This window comes from Crotalus tigris, unplaced genomic scaffold (genome assembly GCF_016545835.1).
Source record: "Crotalus tigris isolate CLP2741 ecotype Arizona unplaced genomic scaffold, ASM1654583v1 scf7180000017633.3093840, whole genome shotgun sequence".
Lineage (NCBI taxonomy): Eukaryota > Metazoa > Chordata > Lepidosauria > Squamata > Viperidae > Crotalus > Crotalus tigris.
Window position 1 is genome coordinate 1071996 of NW_024096527.1, and position 21798 is coordinate 1093793.

Consider the following 21798-nt stretch of genomic DNA (forward strand, 5'->3'; position numbering starts at 1 on the left):
AAAACATCTGATTGTCCTCCTGGGAAAAGTGCCATGAAATGTATGGACATTTGAAGTATGGACATCTCTGTGTGGACATTTGTCTGTGGGATCTGCATAGAGGTTGTGTGTGAGAGCTATTTTTCTCCCCTTCTACCCCTCCCTGCTGTTGGGTACCTTCCTTCTGTTTCCAAAAGACAGTCTGATGGCAGCTGGTAAATCTGAAGTCATTCAAGAGGTCTTGAAGTCACATTTCCCCCGCCTGTGTGATTCCCTCCGGGTCCTGAGCTCCTAAATCAGTGTAGCCCCCCAAACCACTCCCTGGTAACAGTAAAAATGCTTTCAAAGGAAGAGTAACTGCTTGAAGCTCCCTCAGCCCTGCAGTGGTTATTTGAAACAGCAAGTTGGGCTGGAGAGGAGGGGCAACATGAAGTTGCGGGAAGGAGAGGCCCATCTCTGAAAGACTTGCGGGGCACAAAAGGGGGTTGCTGTTAGTGGTGAGGCTGCATGAGAACAGTCTTTTGACTGGGGGACTGACGGACACAGCTCCACCTGCCCTGCCCCATCAGTGGCTGGAGTTGTGGCAGTAGGGAGGCGCCCTTGGGATTTACTGTTACGGCCTTAATTGGAGCTGAAAGAGTCCAGTGAACTCTTGGCAAGGGTGCCAGGCGATGATGTCCCCTTGCAGAGGCTGAAATGGGAGCTTTCTGGCAAGCTGCAGTTCATGCTCTGTGGTGTGAAGTATCCACACACATGTGGAATATAGGATACAAAGCAGCTTTTTTCAGATCCATTTTTCAGATCCTGGTCAGGATAAAATCTTAAAATGGGTACCTATGTTATTGGCATGCTCCGATGCACCAACTCATGCCAAGTGCCCTGAATAACATGTGCGTGTCCGTGTAGCTCCTTTCAGTATCAAGATAATCCCATAAAAATCTGGCAGCTGGGAGCAGCTGGTTTCCTGCTAATTAGCCTTGGCTGCTTCTAGTGAGAGGGTGCCCAAAGGGATTCCAAAATACTCTATTGAATTCTTATCTGATAGCAACAGCCTTGGTTAAGCAAGAAAGAAGGGAGCACAAAGAAGCCTTCTGCCTGGGGGTGAGGGGGAGCAAGGGGGGGGGGCTTCTCTTCATTTCTTGGTGCCTTGGCTATGTAGCCGGCACCTGTAGAATGTTCAGGTCCCTGGAATTACACTTAGCTTTTACAACTATATTTTCAAAAAGAGGATAGATTTTTAGAGAATTAAAAACTTTGGTTTTAAACAGATGTACGTAGTATCTCTGGTGAGTACAATCAGGCACAGAAACCTTGGTGAAAACCTTTTTTTCTTCCTGACAACAAAGAATATGGAGAACTATATACTGTATAGTGGGCATGCTGGCAAAATACTGCCTTTTGGAGAATGTCTTTGAGGCATTGGCATATGTTGACAGATGTGACTGGGTCAAATAATAAGTCTGACTGAGTTCACATGTTGCGCTAAATGGAATTAGTTTAACCATGGTATAATCAATGAACCACAATAGGTTTAATTTACACCACATGTTGAGTCATAAATAGTGCTTTACAAAATACAGCGGCTGAGTTCACACAACACAGCCAAAATGATTCAAACCACATTGCAGTATAGTATGTGCAGCCCTTCTACTCTAAATAAGCCTTTTGTCTTATAATCTAATCTTAGAAATCTTGTTTTTAATACTTTGGTATCTCTTTGCTCTAAAATGACACAGTCCAGAACAATTGCTTCCATACATCAATGGGACATGAAGGACTTCCTAATTGTTTTGTGTTCATGTATAACAGTTTGTAATGATACAAACAACTATTTGGAAATAAGGCTTTGTGTCTTGCTTGAATACTTATACCTGTTCAGCTATGATGAATAAAAATGCTGCTGTAGGCAATCAAGAGTCTTTTGTGGTAATGTTAGGAAAAGCTTTTTTTTTTTTATATTTAGGCACTTTTGAATACTGTGCATTATTTTCCAGTAGGCTATTTTTTCCTTGATTCTTCCTTCCACCTGCTGCTCTAGGAGCAATGGGGCAGCCATTCAAGCACAATACAGGTAATCCTTAACTTACAACCACAATTGCTACCAAAATTTCTGTTGCTAAGCAAGGCAGTTTGGTGAATTGTGTCCCATTTTACAACCTTTTGCCACAGTGGATAAGTGGATTGCTGCTATTGTTCAGTAAATCTGGCTTCCCCCATTGACTCTGCTTGTCAGAAGCTATCTGGGAAGATGACAAATAGCCATCACGAGACCCTGGATCAGTGGTGACTGTCATAAATAGTTGCCAAGCGCTGGAATTTTGATCCCATGACCATAGGGATGTAGCAACAGTCGTAAGTTTGAAAACTGATCTTAAGTCACTTTTTTCAGTGCGGTGTAACTTTGAACAGTGACGAAACGAGGGGTAGGCAACCTTGGCTCTTTTATGACTTGTGGACTTCAACTCCCAGAATTCCTGAGCCAGCATGGCTCAGCTTGGAAACTTCTCCCTTTCCCCTCAGCATGGCTGGCTCAGGAATTCTGGGAGTTGAAGTCCACATGTCATAAAAGAGCCAAGGTTGCCTACCCCTGGACTAAATGAATGATTGTAAGTTGAGGACTTCTTCTTCTTCTTGTGCCATATCCGTTATCGGACATTGGCGATCATGTTGGCGATCCTGTTTTTATCAGCAGCCGCACGAAAAAGTGCTGCTGAGTTTTGTCCTCATTGAAAAAAAATGTGACATCTCACCCATCTCGAACATTTTAAACCTTTACTTGGGGTAGAACATCTACAAATACTAGTTATGGCTTGCTAGTTAACAAAGTTATTCATTAAAAAAAGCCAAAGCATGCCATTCTTTCTTTGAGTTTCAGACACTGTATATTCTTTTGGAAATCTGCTTTTCCCAGAAAGTGCTTAGTGTGTAAAACCAGATATGGAAGACTTCACACCCAATAGATTTAAGGAAAGATTTTGTTTTCTTTGACAAACTGCTGAGCAACCAATTCTCTGGGAAATTAGAAATAGCGAAGATAGAAATGCACCCTAGAGATATAAACTGGGTTTATATGCAATGTTTACTAACCATTGTTCATTGAAGTATCTAAAACATAAGCCCTGTCTTATAAACTATGATGACAAACCAAATTATGGCTTAGTGCAATAGACACCTTGTCACTCTGTGCCTCAGTTTTACATAGTTTGAAAAGCTTTGAAGCGGAAATTGACTGACCTCTTGTGAATGCTGCCAATCTCTTGGGCTGGGAGTGTGTTTAATGTTGTTATATTTATATTTTATTTATTAAATTTATATGCCACCCATCTCACTGTCCAAGGCGGAAGAACAATGGGGAGACCAAAGCAAGAAAGATGGGAAGGCAGCAAATGTGAGCAGGAGAATTCACCCATGATACATGTGTAATGCTTTGGAGTAAAATCCCATGGAGATTAGTGTATTTACTTCTGAGTAAACATAAGAGTGTGCAGAATGGGTAACTGATCTAGCACAATATCAAGGTACATTTATGCTGATGTGAAAAGTTATTCTGAGGACAGTACATTCATTTTAATTTTATATTGCTCTTTCTCCTGAACATGTACAATATAAAGAAGTACAATATAAAACAGTGCTGTATATTTGACTTTAAAGAACCACAATGTTTGTTTTTTTTAAAAGTAATGGACTCTTCAGATTGTGGAAGAAGAAAAAACTAGTTTGGTTCTTTGGGGGAAAATGTAATAAACATTCAAAAATATTTTTTATTCCATATCAGGTGACTCAACCACGATGTGCTGCATAAGGAACTGTTTGAGATCACAGCAAACTATTGATTTAATGAAGGAGAATATTGTAGTTCAAGGTTGAAAAGAGCACTGATGATATTATCTAGTTTGGGTAATGAAACAGTTGCAAGAAAACAGCCAAGTATAGAGAACATCAAGGACCCCCTCAAACTTATTGATTTGTTTGGGCCAAATCTGTACATATTGTCTGGGTAGTAGATCTCCATTTTTTTCAATTAGAGAGAAATCACTTTGTTTTCCTTGCTATGTAAAGTCCTAACCCTCTTAAAAGTGTTAGGCCTTGATGCTTAGGCCTTTAGTATATATATGTCAGGCCTTGATGCTTAGGCCTTTAGTATATATTTCCTTATTTGTAGAAATTCCCAAGATAGTTAGACCTATGCGTCTTTTCTTAAGTTTCATTGAAGAAAGTATCCATTATTTTCTAAGTACAGCAAGCGTGCCCAGGATCAGGCTGGGGTGTGAGTGAGTAGGTTTAAGGAGAGCATAGATCATGTAAATTTGGTCTTCTGGCTAAATTGATTAATCAGGAGAAGACATCTGCCTGTAAAGTTAATTGGGCTAATATAATAAATAAGCCTCTCTGTGCAGGTGTATAATCTGAATTCCATCACATTCTTGGCAAATCTCTGTAGCTGGTTCTAAGTAACTTGCTATCAATCACATTTTGAACAATCAGAGTAATGGAGAAAAGATCTATTTTCTTCAAACTTTTAAAATGGGTATTTTTAGAGAAAGTCGGGTTCAAGGAATCCTAGGCATGTCCCACTTAGTTCACCTATCATAGTAAGTGTTGGACTAGATGACCTCCAAGGTCCCTTTCAACTTTACTACTATTACTATTACTAAGTTTGTATAAGATAAGCCAAAAGCAAATTAAAAATCCCTTGCACTAGTATAGTAGGTGAACTCAAACAGTGAGAATTTCATGGTGGTGACAAAGATGCAGGAAACTGATCTTCAAATCCTTACAGAAAGTTCATTAGGTGCCTTTACCTTTTTAACCTCTTTTAACAGGTAGTTGGGAAGTAGGAAGAGAGTTTGACTGCTCACCGCTGCCTAAAAACAAATGCCATGAGGGTGGAAAATAGATTATAAAGTGGGTTTGATTAGAGAGGATGAAAATTTTTTGAAACAAATTAAAGATCAAAGCCGATCTCATATAAAAAGAATTTATGGTGTATTAGTGGAATTGGATTCAGAAACAGAATTAGTTAAAGATTGCATGGTTAAATGGGGTCAAAATTTTGATGAGCCGGTTTTATTAGAAACATGGGAGACAATTTGGGTAAGAAATGTTAAATTTACGCAAGCTCAAAATTTACGGGAAAATTTTTATAAAATGTTTTATACATGGCACCTTGATCCACAAAAGATGTCTCATATGTATTCAAATTTGCAACCTAAATGTTGGAGATGTGGTTGTTTGGATGCAATGTATTATCATATTTGGTGGTCATGTAAAAGTATAAAAGCTTTTTGGATAAATATATGGTGGAATATTAAAAAAATTTTTAAGAGAAGGATAAAATTCACTCCACAATTGTTTTTGTTAGGTATTATTGTTGATTGTGATGATAAAGAAATTATTTTAATGTTAAATTTAATTACAGCAGCAAGGTTGTTTATAGGACAATATTGGAAGAAGGAATTTTTGCCTACTTTGGAGGAATGTTTTTTTAAAGTTTCTTACTTATCTGAAATGGCAAAAATTTCAGCTTATTTGAAAGATCAATCGCAAGAGAAATATCTCTTGGTGTGGAAAAGATGGATAAACTTTATACAATATAAGTATGATATCAAAAGATATTATTTAGCTTTTGAATAATTTATGTTTAAAGTTTAAGATAATAAGTATTTTTTATTATATATATATATTGGACTTAAAGTACTTAAAAATTTGTTTTTTTTTAATGTAATTTTTGTTTGAGGTTTACTTAAGTTTAAATGTTTTGTATTTTTAGTTCTAGTTAACCCTGTATTCAGCTCTGGGAAGATGGGGGGAGGGTTTCTGGGAGGGTGGGGAAGTATGGGAGAGGGATTTTATTGTAAAATTGCAAAAATTTTCAATTAAAAAAAATGCCATGATAAAAAAAAGATATTTTTTTTTTCCTATGATTTCAGGGTTTGGTCCATTTGGGGAGTATTCTGTCAATGCCAGCTGGATCGCAGTTCAGGTAAAAGACATATTTTCAAATGCTTCAGTCACAATAGCATTACTTTTTAATAACCATTTCTCCCCCCAAAAATATCCAAAAACGATTTTAAGTTAGATTCCAAGGAAATGATCCTTCTTGACCTTATTTTTTTTTAACATAAAGCTAGCCTTAAAGTCAAATTTGATTAGTGGTGACTGGATCTATTCAGTTTTAATGACAGAGTTATGGTAGTGCTTTGTCCTTGCCTCCTCCTGGCCTGTCATCTTGACTTCACAGTTTGGAGTTTGTCAGGAACTTACTGACTCCTCTAGAGAGCAATACTGTAATGATTTCTTGGGAAAAGAGGAATGTTTTTTGTTCTGTGTAATGATTATCTGTATAGATGAAGATTCTTATCAGAAGTTAAGATTCTTTCAGTTAAATAATCCTAACCAAATTATTAACTAAAACTCAGCTAAAACACTTTAATGAGCCAGTGATTCCAAAGGGATAAATCAGCATTTCCTGTTTAGATCATATTTGTTGATAGCATTTTGGAAAAGGCACAGCACCATGTGAGTATGAGGGAATGTCTCTGCTATGTTAGGGTTAGTCCTGTGTTATTTAAAACCCCTGAAATAATTATAAAGGGCAAAGAAATAATCACTGACATCCATTCAGTTGGGAAAAGTTTTATATCCAATTTTTGTACATTTTCCTTTTAAATGTTTACTATTCCTATTTCAGAAGGTCTAGGAAAATGGGAATGACTTTGCCATGTGAGATGAGACTGAATACAGGCCATGATGAAGAAAATTACTAGGATTGTGCACTTTTTGCAAAATAATTTGGAAGTATTCTGGCCCTTGGAAGAGTGTATCTTTTTTGGGCTGTTTGTGAAAGCAGCCCAACTTTTTTAAGGTTTCCATGTGAGCATGAAAAAAGTGTGGCTGCATTAATGAACGGCAAGAGACGCACCCTTTCAGTAAGTTCCAAAATACTTCTTCCAAATCATTTTCAGAGTAAGCAAAGCATGAAAATTACTAGCAGACAGCTGCTGTCGGCTGTGAGATTTGTAGGGCAACAAAGTGAATGATCAAGAAGGGTCTTTGGTTTTCTCCTTCCCATGTTTTTCACAGAGGGAACTAAGCTGTGGAACTCAAAACCGATAGTACAGGATGAGACCACTGACTTAACAACCCACACTTTAATCTGTGAATGACTGTTCGCTACAGGAATACCTATCCTTGATTCAGCGGTGCCCACCTGATGTCAAAAATAAATCAAGACAGCAACCACAGTGGCGTAATTGAAGCTCCACCCATTTTTTTTCTGTGCAGTGTGTATAAACCAATGAACTTAGTTTAGTCTAAACTTAATGGAACTTCCTTAGAAACATTGGGTTGGAAGGACCCATATAAAAGCCTTCCGAATAAATGGCTGTTCGGCTCCTGCTTGAATATATCCAGTGAAGAGTATATCTATTAGATCTCTGGGTAGTTGATTTAATTGTCAGACTGCCTGTACTGTAGGGATTTTTTTTTTTACCAATATTCAAATGGAGTCGGCCTCCCTGTGTCTTAAATTCATGATTCTGGGTCCTGCACTCTGGACTGATAGCAAATGTATTGGACTTCTTCTCTTTTCAGGTGCCTGAAGAATCCAGGTAGATTAGGGGCAGAGTACCTGCTTTGGGGACCCAAAAGTGCTTTTTCAAAAGGCAACTGGACTTGTTTTTTTCCTTGAAGACGTTTCACCTCTCATCCAAGAAGCTTCTTCTTTGATAAGAACTGAAACATCTTCAAGAAAAAAACAAAGTCCAGTTGCCTTTTGAAAAAGCACTTTGGGGACAACCATGACCTGGATGACTGAGAATCTCCATAGACATTCTGCTTTGGGGAGTGTAGCAAGGCAGAACTGTGGTCTTCATTCTCTGCTTCTGGGCTTCCAAGAAGCGTCTGCCTTTAAAAAAAAAAATCCCTGTTTACCCTTTCATCTTCCACTTCTTGTAAACCCTTCCCTTAGCATGCTGTCATCATTAAAACAGTTTTTGTGATGTTGTCTCCCCATCCCTAGTTTTTACTTGGAAAAAAATGATGGCGGAATGTTTGCAGAGGCTAAAGAGTAGGCAAAGATGAATGAATGTTCTTTCAAATCAGTGAAGATGAAACTGACCCAACTCCAGGCATAATTACGAGGTCTTCTTTGTCTCTGTTATACAACTGTGTAACATCCACCTCTGCCACACACCTGTTGATTGTAGTGAAGTTGACTTGTGCTCCTGATCGTGTGTGTAGTGGGGATGTGGAGGGGGTAAGGCTCAAAGTTCTTCTTTTGGCTACTCAGCTGGCTACATTTGATCATCTGGCACAGCCAGCCGTTAACAGCTGGTAAGAGGTCTTTTGTAAGGTTGAAAGTGCCATTGATGTGAAACTGAATGATGTTATTTTGTCAGGGTTACAAGGATCTGTTGAGCAAGCAGCTTCCCCAGGGGTTGCTCTGCGGGAAGGCGGGGTACATGAGTGTGACTTTGATTGAACAGCAGCGTAACAATTTGGGATGGGTGGAGGAACACAGTTTTGCCATGACCTATCATGCAAAATTCTGCCTGAGCTCAGTGACCACATCCATGCTCTTCAGTTAAAGAACAGCCCAGTAAACTAGAATGCTAATATCGGAACCGTGAAGTACAGGTAGTTCTCAGCTTATGACTCCAGTTGACCCCAAAATTTATGTTGTTAAGTGAGAAATGTATTAAGTGAGCTTTGTACCCTGTTACGACTTTTCCCACCACATTTGTCAAGTTGAATCACTGCAGTTCTTAAATTAGTAACGCGCTCGTTATGTGGATCTGCTTTCCCCATTGACTTTGCTTGTCAGAAGGTTGCCAAAGGGGATCACATGACCCCGGGACACTACAACGGTCATAAATAGGAGTCAGTTGTCAAACATCCGAATGTAAATCATGGGGTTATCAGGATGCTGCAAGGGTCATAAGTGTGAAAAATGGTCATAAGTCACTTTTCTCAGTGCGGCTGTAACTTCTAATGGTCACATAATGAACTATTGTAAGTTGAGGACTATCTGTACTTTGAAAGTATCATAGATATGTGCTTTCTTAATTGTTTAGATGTCTAACTTCCTGGAAATACATATGTAATCTAGAACGGGTCCTCAAACATGGCCACTTTAAGACTTGTGGACTTCAACTCCCAGAATTCCCCAGCCAGGCATTCTGGGAGTTAAAGTCCACAAGTCTTAAAGTGGTCAAGTTTGAGGACCCCTGATCTAGAAGATATCTGTTAACACTGTCAGTTTAAGCCAGGGGTAGGCAACCTCGGCTCTTTTATTATTCATGGACTTCAACTCCCAGAATTCCTGAGCCAGCATAGCTGACTCAGGAATTCTGGGAGTTGAAGTCCATGAGTCATAAAAGAGCCGAGGTTGCCTACCCCTGGTCTAAGCCATGCATGAATATTTACTGTAGCCCAATGCTGACCTTACCTTGAAGTTAACCAACTCAGGTTTTCTCTAGCTAGGATCCCATTACTAGATTTCACGTGCAGTGTTGGTGCTCCAACACTAGAGGTTTTTATGATAAGAGATTGGACAACCATTAGTCTGAAATGATATAGGGTTTCCGGGGGTTGGACTAGAAGACCTCCAAGGTCCCTTCCATTGTTCTGTTATTTTAATTTTGCATAGTTCCTTTCTGGAAGTGTCCTCTGTTATCCCTTTTTCCCAACACACATTTATTTCTTGGGGAATTCTGAGTGTCTTTCAAATTTACAACCATATCAAGTGGCCTCTATTCCAAGCTCTATTTTAAAGTTTAAGATATTTTTCTCGAACCTCCTACACCTCCCCCCCCCAAATTATCATCTTGCTTTACTTTTTTCTTTTTTATCCTAGGTGTAAATCCTGTTCTCTTCTTTCCCATACTTGGTGTTTAAGAGGGGCTTTTGTGCCATGCATTTCTTCCTGAAATTCTCTGCCAACATATATGATTATTATTGCAGTCCCTCAACTTTCCATGATCCTGCCATTAAATAACATGTATGTGTCTAAATAATAATAATAATAAAGTTGGAAGGGATCTTGGAGGTCATCTAGTCCAACCCCTGCTCAGGCAGGAAACCCTATACCATTTCAGACAAATGGCTGTCCAGTCTCTTCTTAAAAACTTCCAGTGTTGGAGCATTCACCGCTTCTGGAGGCAGGTTGTTTCACTGGTTAACTGTCAGGAAGTTTCTCCTTAGTTCCAGGTTGCTTCTCTCCTTGATTAGTTTCCATCCGTTGCTTCTTGTCCTGCCCTCAGGCGCTTTGGAGAATAGCTTGACTCCCTCTTCTTTCTGGCAGCCCCTGTAATATTGGAACACTGCTATCCTGTCCTTCTCTTCATTAAACTAGACATACCCAATTCCAGCAACCGCTGTGTGTGTGTGTGTGTGTGTGTATGTGCAGTGCTTTTTTTGTAAAAAAAAAAAAAATGCGCCAGAACTCACACCCATTATACAACCCACCTTGCCTACCCTAAAGGTTCCATCCAAAAAAGGTGCCGGAACTCCGTTCTGGGCGTTCTATGATAAAAAAAGCCCTGTGTGTGTGTGTCCCTCAACCAAAAGATGGGCATTCAACTATCTCACTTGTCTTCAGTGGAGCCAGTTTCGCTTTCCTATCCTTCTAGCTTCTAAGATTCTCACGAGGCATTAATCATTCAATTCAGTTTCTGCAAATGGCGTAGCAGTAAGAGTAGGACTTTATACTACGCAGCGGAGATCTCCCAGGATTAGCATTCTGTGCTCGGTGCTGTCCATAAGAATTAGAAATTTGTGTAGTAGGGTATAAGCTTTTTCTTTTTTTTTTTAGCTTGATATGGCATTATATTGTGCAACTGCGAAGCTAAATGTGATCCTCCCTGAAAAGAACATTTCAGCCTAACTCATTGGGTGACCTAAGAAATACGGCATCTTTTCTCCTGGTTGCCAGTTCCCTCCCCCTTCTGAGTTTGGAGCTCTGGGAATACTCTCCTCAAATGCTTTTAAATTAAACCCCCCAACTTTAATCAATTGCTGCCAACTAATGGCAAGCCAGATGTCTGGCTTGCAGCTGTCTATGTTTGTGTGTCTCCTCCTTGGTTTTTTTTTTTTTTTTTAAGCAGCTAGTTGCGCTTTGATACGGACCCACCGTCTCCAGGGTGGAGGTGAGCCTCAGTTGAGATAATCCTGGCCACCAGCATGCATTTGTGGTAGAGAAGAGTGTCTATTTAATAATGTACTTGGTGAGCTGTCACTGGGCCCACAACTTGGGGAGCCAAATTAGATGCCTTTTCTGTTATTGTACAGTGCAAATGTGCGCTAAGTTGATTTTAATTGTGTAAATTAAGTCAGTAAATCTTTGTTTTTCATATCCAGAGGGATTTTTTGGGTATGTGTGCGGTCACACAGCCCTGTTCTACATATATTTCCTTGGAAAGTAATTTTTCAGGATTAAGTGGGGCTTGCTGTCTAATGAAGTGTATGTAAGATTGTTGCCTTAGTTAATTGTAGGGGGTTTTTAAAGTGATTTGAATAGATTTAAAATTTGCCCAAACTTGCATAAGCACGCTGGTAACATAAATGTTATTTTTGAAGCTATTACTTAATTACTTAAGATGACATTTTTCCCCAGCAGGCATTTTTGTTGAAGAGTTCAGTAATTTCCCCCCCCCCCTGTTGACTAATCTGTGGGATGTGTCATCAAATACTTCCTTTTAAAATGATTTTTATTTTATGTGCCTTTGCAACGGTGCATCGCCCTGAATATTTTGATTATGAAGTACATCGTAAAATAAATCTTGGGGTTTGGAGGATTCTTCCTGGTTTCAGAGGGATCCAAAGGAATCCCAGATCCAGCTGCATGAACTGAAGGCAGGGGTCACACAATTCTTGTGTGCTATATCTTGAAGGACACACAGCAGTAGGGTTAGGGAAGGTGCAGAAAATGAACAATCAAGCCAGGCAGTTGATGTATGGAAAGACAAGCTAGTGTGCATGAAGCTTTTCAGTTAAAAAAAAAAAAAAGTGACAGCTGAGATTCTAATGTGGATAATAGTGTTGCACAAAGAGTAGGTGACATGCAAAGTTAATTGAGTAATCATGGTCTTCCCAGAGGCATCTCTTCCTGTCTGAGAACTTCCTATGTTTTTGCCCAGAATTGGGGAACACAGTATGTGCATAGTGTGTTGCTATTGCTGGCTGGGCCTCTACCCTGTCGTCTTCATTCCTGCCTGCTTGAGAGTAGGAAGAATGCTGAATACTTCTTCACATTTGTATTTCTTCAATGATTTTGGACAACTTTTATATTTTAAAATGACTGTCTAATTAATTGAGAGCTTCCTTCATCCTTCCATCCTCTCCCCTTACTGATTGGTGGCTGCAGTTCAATGCACATTTTCCTGGAAGTCAAGGTTACATACTTCTGAGTAAAACTTGTGAAGGTATTTTGGGTTTCCTTGAGTTTCTGCTCAATTTAAAGAGAAACTTTGGCTTGTTCTTTCTTTCTTTCTTTCTTTCTTTCTTTCTTTCTTTCTTTCTTTCTTTCTTTCTTTCTTTCTTTCTTTCTTCCTTCCTTCCTTCCTTCCTTCCTTCCTTCCTTCCTTCCTTCCTTTCTTTCTTTCTTTCTTTCTTCTTTTTTTTTTTTAAAAAAAAACCCTCTCCCCTCCCAGCCTGCAGTTTCCCCTGAGCATGTTTGTGTGCAACAAACTGCACACAATTCTGTCCCCAGCCTGAAGAGGCCCAGACAAAAGAAAGGGAACAGCCTGCCTTTGAACGCATGCAACTGAAGCATTGTGCCTGTGGCAGACAAGACTTCATGGAGCTGAGTGGACACAAAGACCTGTGTCTGAGTTTCTGAGTTCCAGACAGTGTGATCTGCATTTTAATAGACAAAAAAATCAATTAAACAATCTTTGTAAATCCTCCCTGGTTTGAGGGAGGCTAAGCGGACTCCTGGTTTATTGCGTCTTGGGCATTATCCTGCATCCTAAAGCTTTAAAGGAAGAAGAAGGGGGGAGAAAAGAAAGAAAACCCTTTCCCCAATTCCTTTCTCTTATTGAAGGATTTCTTTGGCGTTGAATACATGTCCCGGACTGTCCGACTTGAAAATGCTCAAGGGGACATGGAGGGTGGGGGGTGGGGTGGTGGAAAACCATGGCTTAATCTTCAACAAAGCCAAAGAGGAATGAGTTGGAAAAAACCTCCGAATCTGCTGTCGGGTCGTCTACAAATATTAAGTAAAATTATTTTCATTTGGCTTAAATAGAGACGCTCGAGTCGAACGTGATCTCTGCTGCTAGAAACAAAAACCCGTTTGTGTGCCTGTCCGCACATCTGCACATACATACAGGTGCTGAATGAAATACCGACCGTCTAAAAGGGACAATTTTTCTGAATTTGAAATGCCCGTATTCTTTCTCCTCTGGGGCTCCGAAGTTAAAACGTGCTATTTGCCGTTCTGGAGAACTTGCTTTCAAAGTTGCTTTTTAAAAAGGGGGTAGTAACTTCCATTTCCTGCTTGCCTCCAGCAGGTTGCTTAGAGGCCCAGGTGTGCCCTCTAGACTGTGAAGTTAATTGGCTCCTGTCGCCTTTTATTCGCACTCCCCCCCCCCAAGGCCAGCAAGAAGTGAGGTCAGAGCGCGTCCCGACATCCGCATGGACAATTGCTGTCAGAGTGTCTAGACAGGCCAGATAAGGATATTAGAAACTCACAAAGCAGCCCATTGTGGAGGGCCAGGGAATCGGTCACACACGTTCAGTTTTACTGTTTGTCAGGTACACAAGGCAGCAGATAATAAGTTTGTCTGACTGATTTGTCCCCCCCTCCTTTATAACTGAGTATAATTCCTATACTCTGAGAGAGAGAGAGAGAGAGAGAGAGAGAGAGAGAGAGAATGTATAATTTATATAGTTGCACATCAATTGAAATTTTTTTTCACGCAGAGTAAAAAATAAACTTTTCTTTTTAAAACGCCTTCAGACTTTTTTGTGTGCTGATATTTAACATATAGCTGCTTTCAAATCGGAAAGTTAGAAACATCCTTTTTGAAGCTTTGATGATAGAAGTATAGCTACTTCAAAGGAATGTGTTTAGTTTAAAAAATATACTTTCAGACTTCTTAGACACCCCCCCCCAACTGGGCAGCCCTTTCAGAGGAGCAAGATTAGCTGCTCCTTATTCAGGCTATGCTTCATTGTCATACCCCAATAAATGTTTTGAAACATAGGAAAATGACAGATCTGAAATAAAATAATTATTGAGCTAATGTATTACCTTGATTTGCAGTTGATTGCTGACATTGGCTGGGTGGAATCAAATAAAAATATCTCTGTCAGAAATACCCCTCTCTATCTGTCACTCATTTGCTATGTGGTCAGTTACCTGTGTGAGCTATTTTGTCTCCAAAGCAACATGATCTTATTAACTTATAAGTACCCCGGAAATGTCTTTTTTAAGAAGTTGCATCTGTCCCTTGTAGAAATTGCATCTGCTTGATTATAGGCTAAACAGTTCATCTTTCTGAAAAAACTATTCTATTGATTTTTTGTTTTTGTTTTGCTATTCTGCGTTAATCATATTTTTAACACTTTTCCTCTTGCCAGTTACACTTATGGCTTCACTGAGGTATTAAAAAAAAGTGATTCTCAATGTTGTTTTAGACTTCAGTTATCACATTTAACAAGGAAGAGAAGAGTCTAGTCCTCATGGCTGAGAAATAAGACTGAACACACACATATAAGTGAAGCTTGGTAGAATTACAGAAAGCAGAAAATGCCAGAGCTTGACTTCCAGCTGTCAGAGACAACCTATAGATGTCTATTTATTTTGTGGCAACATGGTATGTAATTAGCAGAAATAGAATTATCGGCTATAACATGGGCAGACAAGTGTGAGTTATTCATATAAATCATGGGCTGACTTTGCATGGTTTGGAACATACCAATAGGAACTGATGCATGGGAATTTACACTAACTTTCCTTTATACCCATGCTTCTTTGCTACATGTCAACATCCTCTGTGCAGGTATCTGATCTTGGACTCTTAGATCTGTTTGAGTGCATTTCACATCTGCCTTTTGCAATAGGCGAGATTACCAGGGCAGTAGGTAATTTTGGTGGCAGCTCTTGAAAATGTAACACTAACACACAGACACACAGACACACACATGTTCAGCTGGAGTTGAGAATGTCCAGTTAGTGGAACTGGAGTGATGCATCCAGTTCCAGTTTGCAAGAAATGTAGATAACTCACACACAAAGATTTGGGGACTGGGGAAACAGTTCATTTAGGTTTTGTTTCTCTCCTCTCTCCCTATGAGCTTCAAAGGGAAATCAGCAATGAGGACTGCCTGGAAGGCTTCTCTCTTTTTTCTCCCCCTTCCCCCCAATACAGATTGCCAGTGTGTTATGTCTGGTACTTTCTACTTTCAGATGAAATGTCTGTGCTGCAATCTGAGACATCAAGAATAGAATCTTGGAACATTTACTTTAAAAGGACCAGCTCTGCCTGGTGTTTCACCAGGATCATATTCCTCCATCTCTCTTGCTTCTATCACGGTGTGTTTGAACGTTGCCTTCCAGCCCCTGCCTTTGCTAATGAATCCAAGCATTTCAGACGCGGATCAATAATGATGCACTGTTAAGACCCAGAATTGCCTTTGCCCAGCCATGTGATTTATTACTGTTGCTTCTGGAACTTGCTTGCCTGAGACACCCCCTGCCTCTCCTCTCTCCAGTAGCTGGTAACCCTATTTTTCTAGGGTTAAAAAAAAAAAAGAAAAAAGAAATCAAATGTTCAAATTTTGATATTCTTTTAAACCAATTTTAAACTCCTTTTGTGCAAATTCGAGCTTCCCCTCCAGACATCTTGTGTTCCTCAGTCAAAAGAAAAGAGAAGAACAGTAGACATTATAAGGACTAGAGTGAAAAGCAAGGAAAGAATTAAGACAGCGGTAACTTAAAAGTAGTCCAGTTGTGTCAGATAAAAGAGGGTCATCTAGTCTGCTTCTGATGTCCAGAAGAAACTTCAAAGCTTTTGAATTGTTTGAACAGTGCACTGAACTTGTCCTCCACCTCAAATATCTTGTATTGTGCATTTCATGCTCTGGTTCTTTGTATTCCTCATATCCAATTTACTTTTCTGTACTTAATGTTTTGGATCGGGTACAGAATTTCCAGTTCTGGAGTATTGTGTGAAGCTTTAAATGTGGCCCTGAGCTGCATCCAAAAATTGCTATTTAAGCTAAAAAACAAAGGAAAACTGTTTATTATATGGAGAACAATCCTGCTTGTGTACAGAAGCATCTAATTTAATTTAAAATCCATATTAAAACAAAAATAGTTGAGCTTACCTTTAGAACAGCGGTTCTCAACCTGTGGGTCGCGACCCCTTTGGGGGTCGAATGACCCTTTCACAGGGGTCGCCTAAGACCATCGGAAAACACATATTTCTGATGGTCTTAGGAACCGAGACACCGCTCCTCTATCTGTCTCAGCACGGTCTCGAGCTGGGGACCGTTGCAGCGCCGGATCCGTCGAGCATCTCCTAAGGGAGGCTACGCTGCTTCGCAGCCCTTTCCGCAGAGGAGGCTGAACTAAGCTTTGCCAGCGCTGTCACCCTCTTGGCACTCTCTCTCCCTCTCTCCCTCCCTCCCTCCCTCCCTCTCCCCGCCTGGGCGCTTCTCCAACCAGGCTGGCGGAGCCGGCGGAGCGGCCTTCCTGCCCCCCTTCCCCGGCCAGCTGAAGCCAGGCAGGCCGGCGACCTTCAGAAGTGAGGCGACGACAGGGTGAGGCACGCTGAGCCCTGGGCGCGGCAGGTGAGTGGGCAGCATCGGTGCGCGCTTGGAGAGCCCTTAGGGTTGGGGGTCATCACAACATGAGGAATGTATTAAAGGGTCGCGGCATTAGGAAGGTTGAGAACCACTGCTTTAGAAGGACAATCACCCAACTTGAGGGGTCCTTGGTGCTCTCTGAGCTTGGTTGTTTTCTTGCAGATGTTTCATTTCCCAACTTACCGTATATGCCGGCGTACAAGGCGACCCGGCATATAAGACAACCCCCGTCTTTGTCGCCGAGTCGCATTCCTAGAATGTCGCCTTATACGCCGGAAACTACCATTATTTCCGGTATATAAGATGACTCGGCGTATAAGACGACCCCCATCTTTGGCACTGATTTTAACGTTTGCGGAAGTCGCCTTATACGCCGGCATATATGGTAGGTAACATCAGTGCTGACCCCCCCCCCTTTTCAATCCTGAGTTACAAGCATTCTCCTTTATTGGAACCACCCAACTTGAGATGTGATGCTCAGGCATGATCTTTGGGAAAGTTACACAAAAGATGGGGTTTGAGTGCCCTGGGCCAGTTTAGGGAGAACCATCAGGGAAGTCTTGGAAACTTTTGAATCCTAACAAAAGAATAGTTGGCATATAGAAAATCCTGATTTTGGTTCCAACAACCTGCCTTGAGCCACAATTGAGAAGATTTGGGTAGCAGGAAATAGAGAAGAATGATCTCTTCTTGGATGATCAAAATAGGCGATGTTAGATTAAATTCTAAAATGGTCTGATTTTCAATAAAGCAGTTTTTGTTTCCTTTTATTTGTAGTTTCTTCCTGACTTCCTGCTTCATGCATGGATCCCAGCTGTCCTTATCTACTGTCACCCAAGCATACCACCCCTGGTTTTGCAGAGGAATCCCTTTAGAGCAGAGGAAGTCTTAAATTAGAAAAGGATGAACCAAAAAGCAAAAAGTCAAGAAATTTGATTTTTCTTCCTGGGAACTTGCTTAGTTTTTCCAATGGAAAACGTTGGAAGAAAACCAAAAAGCAGCAAATGTATTTTAAACGAAAGACAGTCAGCCACATCTGAGACTACTACAGTTTAATGTTTGCAGTGTTAAATGTTAACTGAGTATCCAGGTACTATACATCGCTAGTTCCTAATAGTGCACAGACGAGAATAAAGCTCTTTAATAATTTACTTGTTTTTGCTTAGAACAATTACCTTTTCCTTTTTCAACTTTTTTTCTTACATCATAGATGGCAAAAATAAAAGTTCTTAGGATTTTGCATCTGTGTCTCATTTTGGCCATATTAACAATTCTGGGTGTAGAAAACTAAGGCATTTTTATTTTTAATAATGCAACCGTGCTTCACAGGGAGAAACTAGACTCAAAAAAACTTCAAATAAATATGATGTTTCTTCGAATAAACGTGTAAACTTCCTTTTATCTGAAAAATGTTTAAATGTTTTAAAAGAAAATGTATCTCCTTAATTGAAAATCTGTGGAAATTCTCATATAGACAGATTTAATCATAGTTTCAGTTGGGAAAATGTGACATTCTAGGCCAAACCAAGTCCAAAAATGCCAAGGAATTTTCTAGAAGCCTGGCACTCTGACAAATCAGACATCAATAGACACATAGGCATTAACAATGTCTATAGACCAAGGGTCTTCAAACTTGGCTCTTTTATGACTTGTGGACTTCAACTCCCAGAATTCCTCAGCCAGGCACATAAAAGGGCCAAGTTTGAAGACCCCTGGTCTATAGACTGTGCAAAAGATATATCACCCAGCCCAAAAAGGAGCAAAAAGACCCAAGCATCTCTTCACTAACAGTCAGCACCCAGATCAGCATAGGTTAACTCCAAGATTAACATCAGACAAACAATCAAGTAAATAATACCCCAATCAAGAAACTGCCAAAGAAGCCAGCAGTAAACAACCCAACCAAAGAATCTCTAAGATCAGCCCCACCACACTGACAGGGAAGCCACCAGAATGTAAACTGACAGCAAACTGCAAGAAAACAAGCAAGTTCAGAGAGCACCAAGGACCCCACATGGAGATTTTCAGTCATCCAGGTCATGGTTGTCCCAAAGGTGCTTTTTCAAAAGAGAATTGAACGTTCCTGTTTTTCCTTGAAGACATTTTGCTTCTCATCCCAGAAGCTGTTTCGGTTCTGACTGAATGGTGGAGAATGGAAGGATTTATATTCCTTGCAGTCATCTGGTTTGCTAGCACTCTGAGAGTCATCATACCTTGCTGGACCTTGAGGTCCCAAACCACTTCACCTTTCAATCAGCCTTTCTCCACCTGTGTCTTCCAGATCTGTTTCAGTTTAAAAATCTCCATTGTGTTGAGTTTGAAGTCTGAACAACTTTGTCCTTACATCCACCTGATGTTCTTAGCAGCAGCAGTCCAGGAATGCTTTGCCATTGTCTTGCTGGAATTCATAATATTTTTCAGTTTCCCAAACTAGCCTTCAGCGCTGATTCAGCACCGATGTTTCTCATAGTTTTCCATCCGCCTATATGTCCATTGGAGACTGCAAGTCTGAGACTCTGGAACAGAGGTTGGGCAACTATGACCCCTTTACGACCTGTGGACTTCAACTCCCAGAATTCCTGAGCCAGCAGCAGAAACACGCTGGCTCAAGAATTCTGGGAGTCGAAGTCCACAGGTCATGAAGGGGCCACAGTTGCTCACCCTTTGGTTTGGAACAAAGATAACAAATAGACTTCTGTGAGTTGTAGTCCAAGCAAATCTAGACTGCCAGAGGAGTGAGAGGAAGGCTGCTTTGCATCATTGACCAGATGTTGCAGAATGATTTTTTTTTAAATAATCCTTAATTCATCAGGTCTGGCAATTCTGGGTCGATAGTTTCTCTCTCATTCTCAGTCATCCCATTTTTATATTTACATGTTTTCCCTTTCTGGAAATGGTTTCTGGTTTTAAAAATATCAATGAATCGTGTGGTATATTTACTTCCATTCCCAGGGACCTCTATCTAGAGCTCAGAGTTAGGTGCCAGGTTTGGACTGGTTCAGTGGATGTGAGAATAGCTCAAAATGTGTTGGGATTCCTCTGCTTTCTGTTCTGCCTGCACAGTCTTTCTTGATGCAGTTTAAATCTTGTCCAAAGTTCAGGCAGAGCATTGCTTTGGCAGGCTGGAGACAGGAAAAAGTGGGTTGAAGGCTGCTTCCCATTGCGTTGTTCAGACAAGTGTTTTGCATTAGATACTGCTAGGCTGCTCATGATGCAGCCACGCTAGTTATCCTGGATATTTCCGGCTGCCAGAAAAAGAAAGTCAAGGCTTTGTCAGGAATTGGCCATCTGCAAAGATATTGATGAGTTTTTAACTTCACTGTTTTTTTTCACATTTCTTCTCCATTACCCACTTCTGGAAAAGTGAAAATACCAGATGCAGCCACAGTGCTGGAACTGAAAAAGTTGTGTGCATACAGAATCCAAGACTCTGTAGAAGTGAGAACTAGGAGGCCAGTGGGAGAGACCTCATGTGGGAGAGACATCCATGTTCTCCAACCTGTCATCGCTGAGGAATCTGGGAGTTGTGGTCTCAGAGGGCATTTCCTGTGGAGGAAGATGACTTGCATGTTCTTTAATATTTCCTGGGTTTGGAACAGGATAGGTTATTCAAGTTATTTATGCTCTATTAAACATAAATAGGTGGAGGGGTAATGGCTCAGCAGTTAAAGACACCGAATTTGTCAGCTGGAAAGCTGACAGTCCGGGTTGGAGGCCTGAGTGCTGTAGGACAGGTGAGCTCCCGTTACTTGCCGCAGCTCCTGCCCGGTTAGCAGTTCAAAAGAATGCAAATGTGAGTAGATAAATAGGTACCACTTCAGTGGGAAGTTAACAGTGTTCTATGCGCCTCAGAATATAATCATATGTGGTGTTTGTTAAGTGAATGTGGCAATCATAAAGCAAACGTTGCAGTCATTACACAAACCCATTATTCTCTATGGGGAGGGTGTTTTTTTTGCCAGAAATTGGTTTGCAAGCTGCAATTGGCCATCAATATGGGCTGGTTGCTAAGCACTCAAAACATAGTCACATGACCGTGAGGAGCAGACATTGGAATGTTGAAATTGGGTTGTAAGTCCCATTTTCACCGGTCATAAGTAGACTACCTATAGCAGGGATAGGCAACCTTGGCTCTTTTATGACTCGTGGACTTCAACTCCCAGAATTCCTGAGCCAGCAATGCTGGTTCAGGAATTCTGGGAGTTGAAATCCACGAGTCACAAAAGAGCCAAGGTTGCCTACCCCTGACCTATAGCAACCAAGACAAAAGCTGATGTCTTTTAATACAACAGCCATAAAAGGTGCTGCAAGGCTCTTGATTTTCTTGAACTTGCAGTTCTTATTGTGACAAGAACTAAAGAATTCCTCGTTCATAGAATTAAAAATGAAGGCAAGTGAATCTTTTCACCAACTTTGAAGCCCATGAGCAGCGATGTTCCTTGCTCTGCTCTTCTAAGATAGACTGCGTCTGAATATAGCCTCCCTCTAGCTTTCATGGTTAATGGCAGCTAATATACCAAAGTGGTCCCCCAGGCTACTTATTCTGTTTCAGCTCTTGTCAACCAGATGCCTCCAGAATTAGTGATTTTTTCTTTTTCAAAATCAATAGAAGATTCAGAGCTCATTAGATTAGGCTTTTTGCAAGAGAAGGGGAAGGTTAACCCTTTCCACTGCTTTCTCATTTAATTTTCCCACTACCTCTCCAAATTATAAAAACTCTTTTCTTAGCCACCCAGCCCTACGTCTCTGGCCTCCAATTTTAAGAGAGAATCATTGTCCTGAGACAATGAGACCCTCAGACACGTTTGTAATTTGTGCCTCTTCGATTGGCAGTATTTTTGTGGTTGGGGAGGCTGTACTTTTGACTTATCTATTTATTCCTTTTAGCTTCCTAGCTTTCCTGGCTGGTGACAGGGTAATCTGAAGGGCTTGTCCAGTGACCGTTGCATTTTGCTATTCACGTTAGGAAGACGGGGGGAGGGGGGAGAAGCAAATGAGCAGTTTTGC

The 21798-nt window shown here is 40.7% G+C and overlaps 1 protein-coding gene across 2 annotated transcripts in view; it reads left to right on the forward strand.

Moving 5' to 3' along the window:
* Positions 1-21798, forward strand: part of PGPEP1 (pyroglutamyl-peptidase I) — a 36984-nt gene that overhangs the window by 1082 nt on the left and 14104 nt on the right. For both annotated transcript variants that reach the window (XM_039334687.1, XM_039334688.1), the window contains exon 2: positions 5910-5962. In XM_039334687.1, the coding sequence (XP_039190621.1) occupies positions 5910-5962 (53 nt within the window). The remainder of the gene's footprint in view (positions 1-5909; positions 5963-21798) is intronic.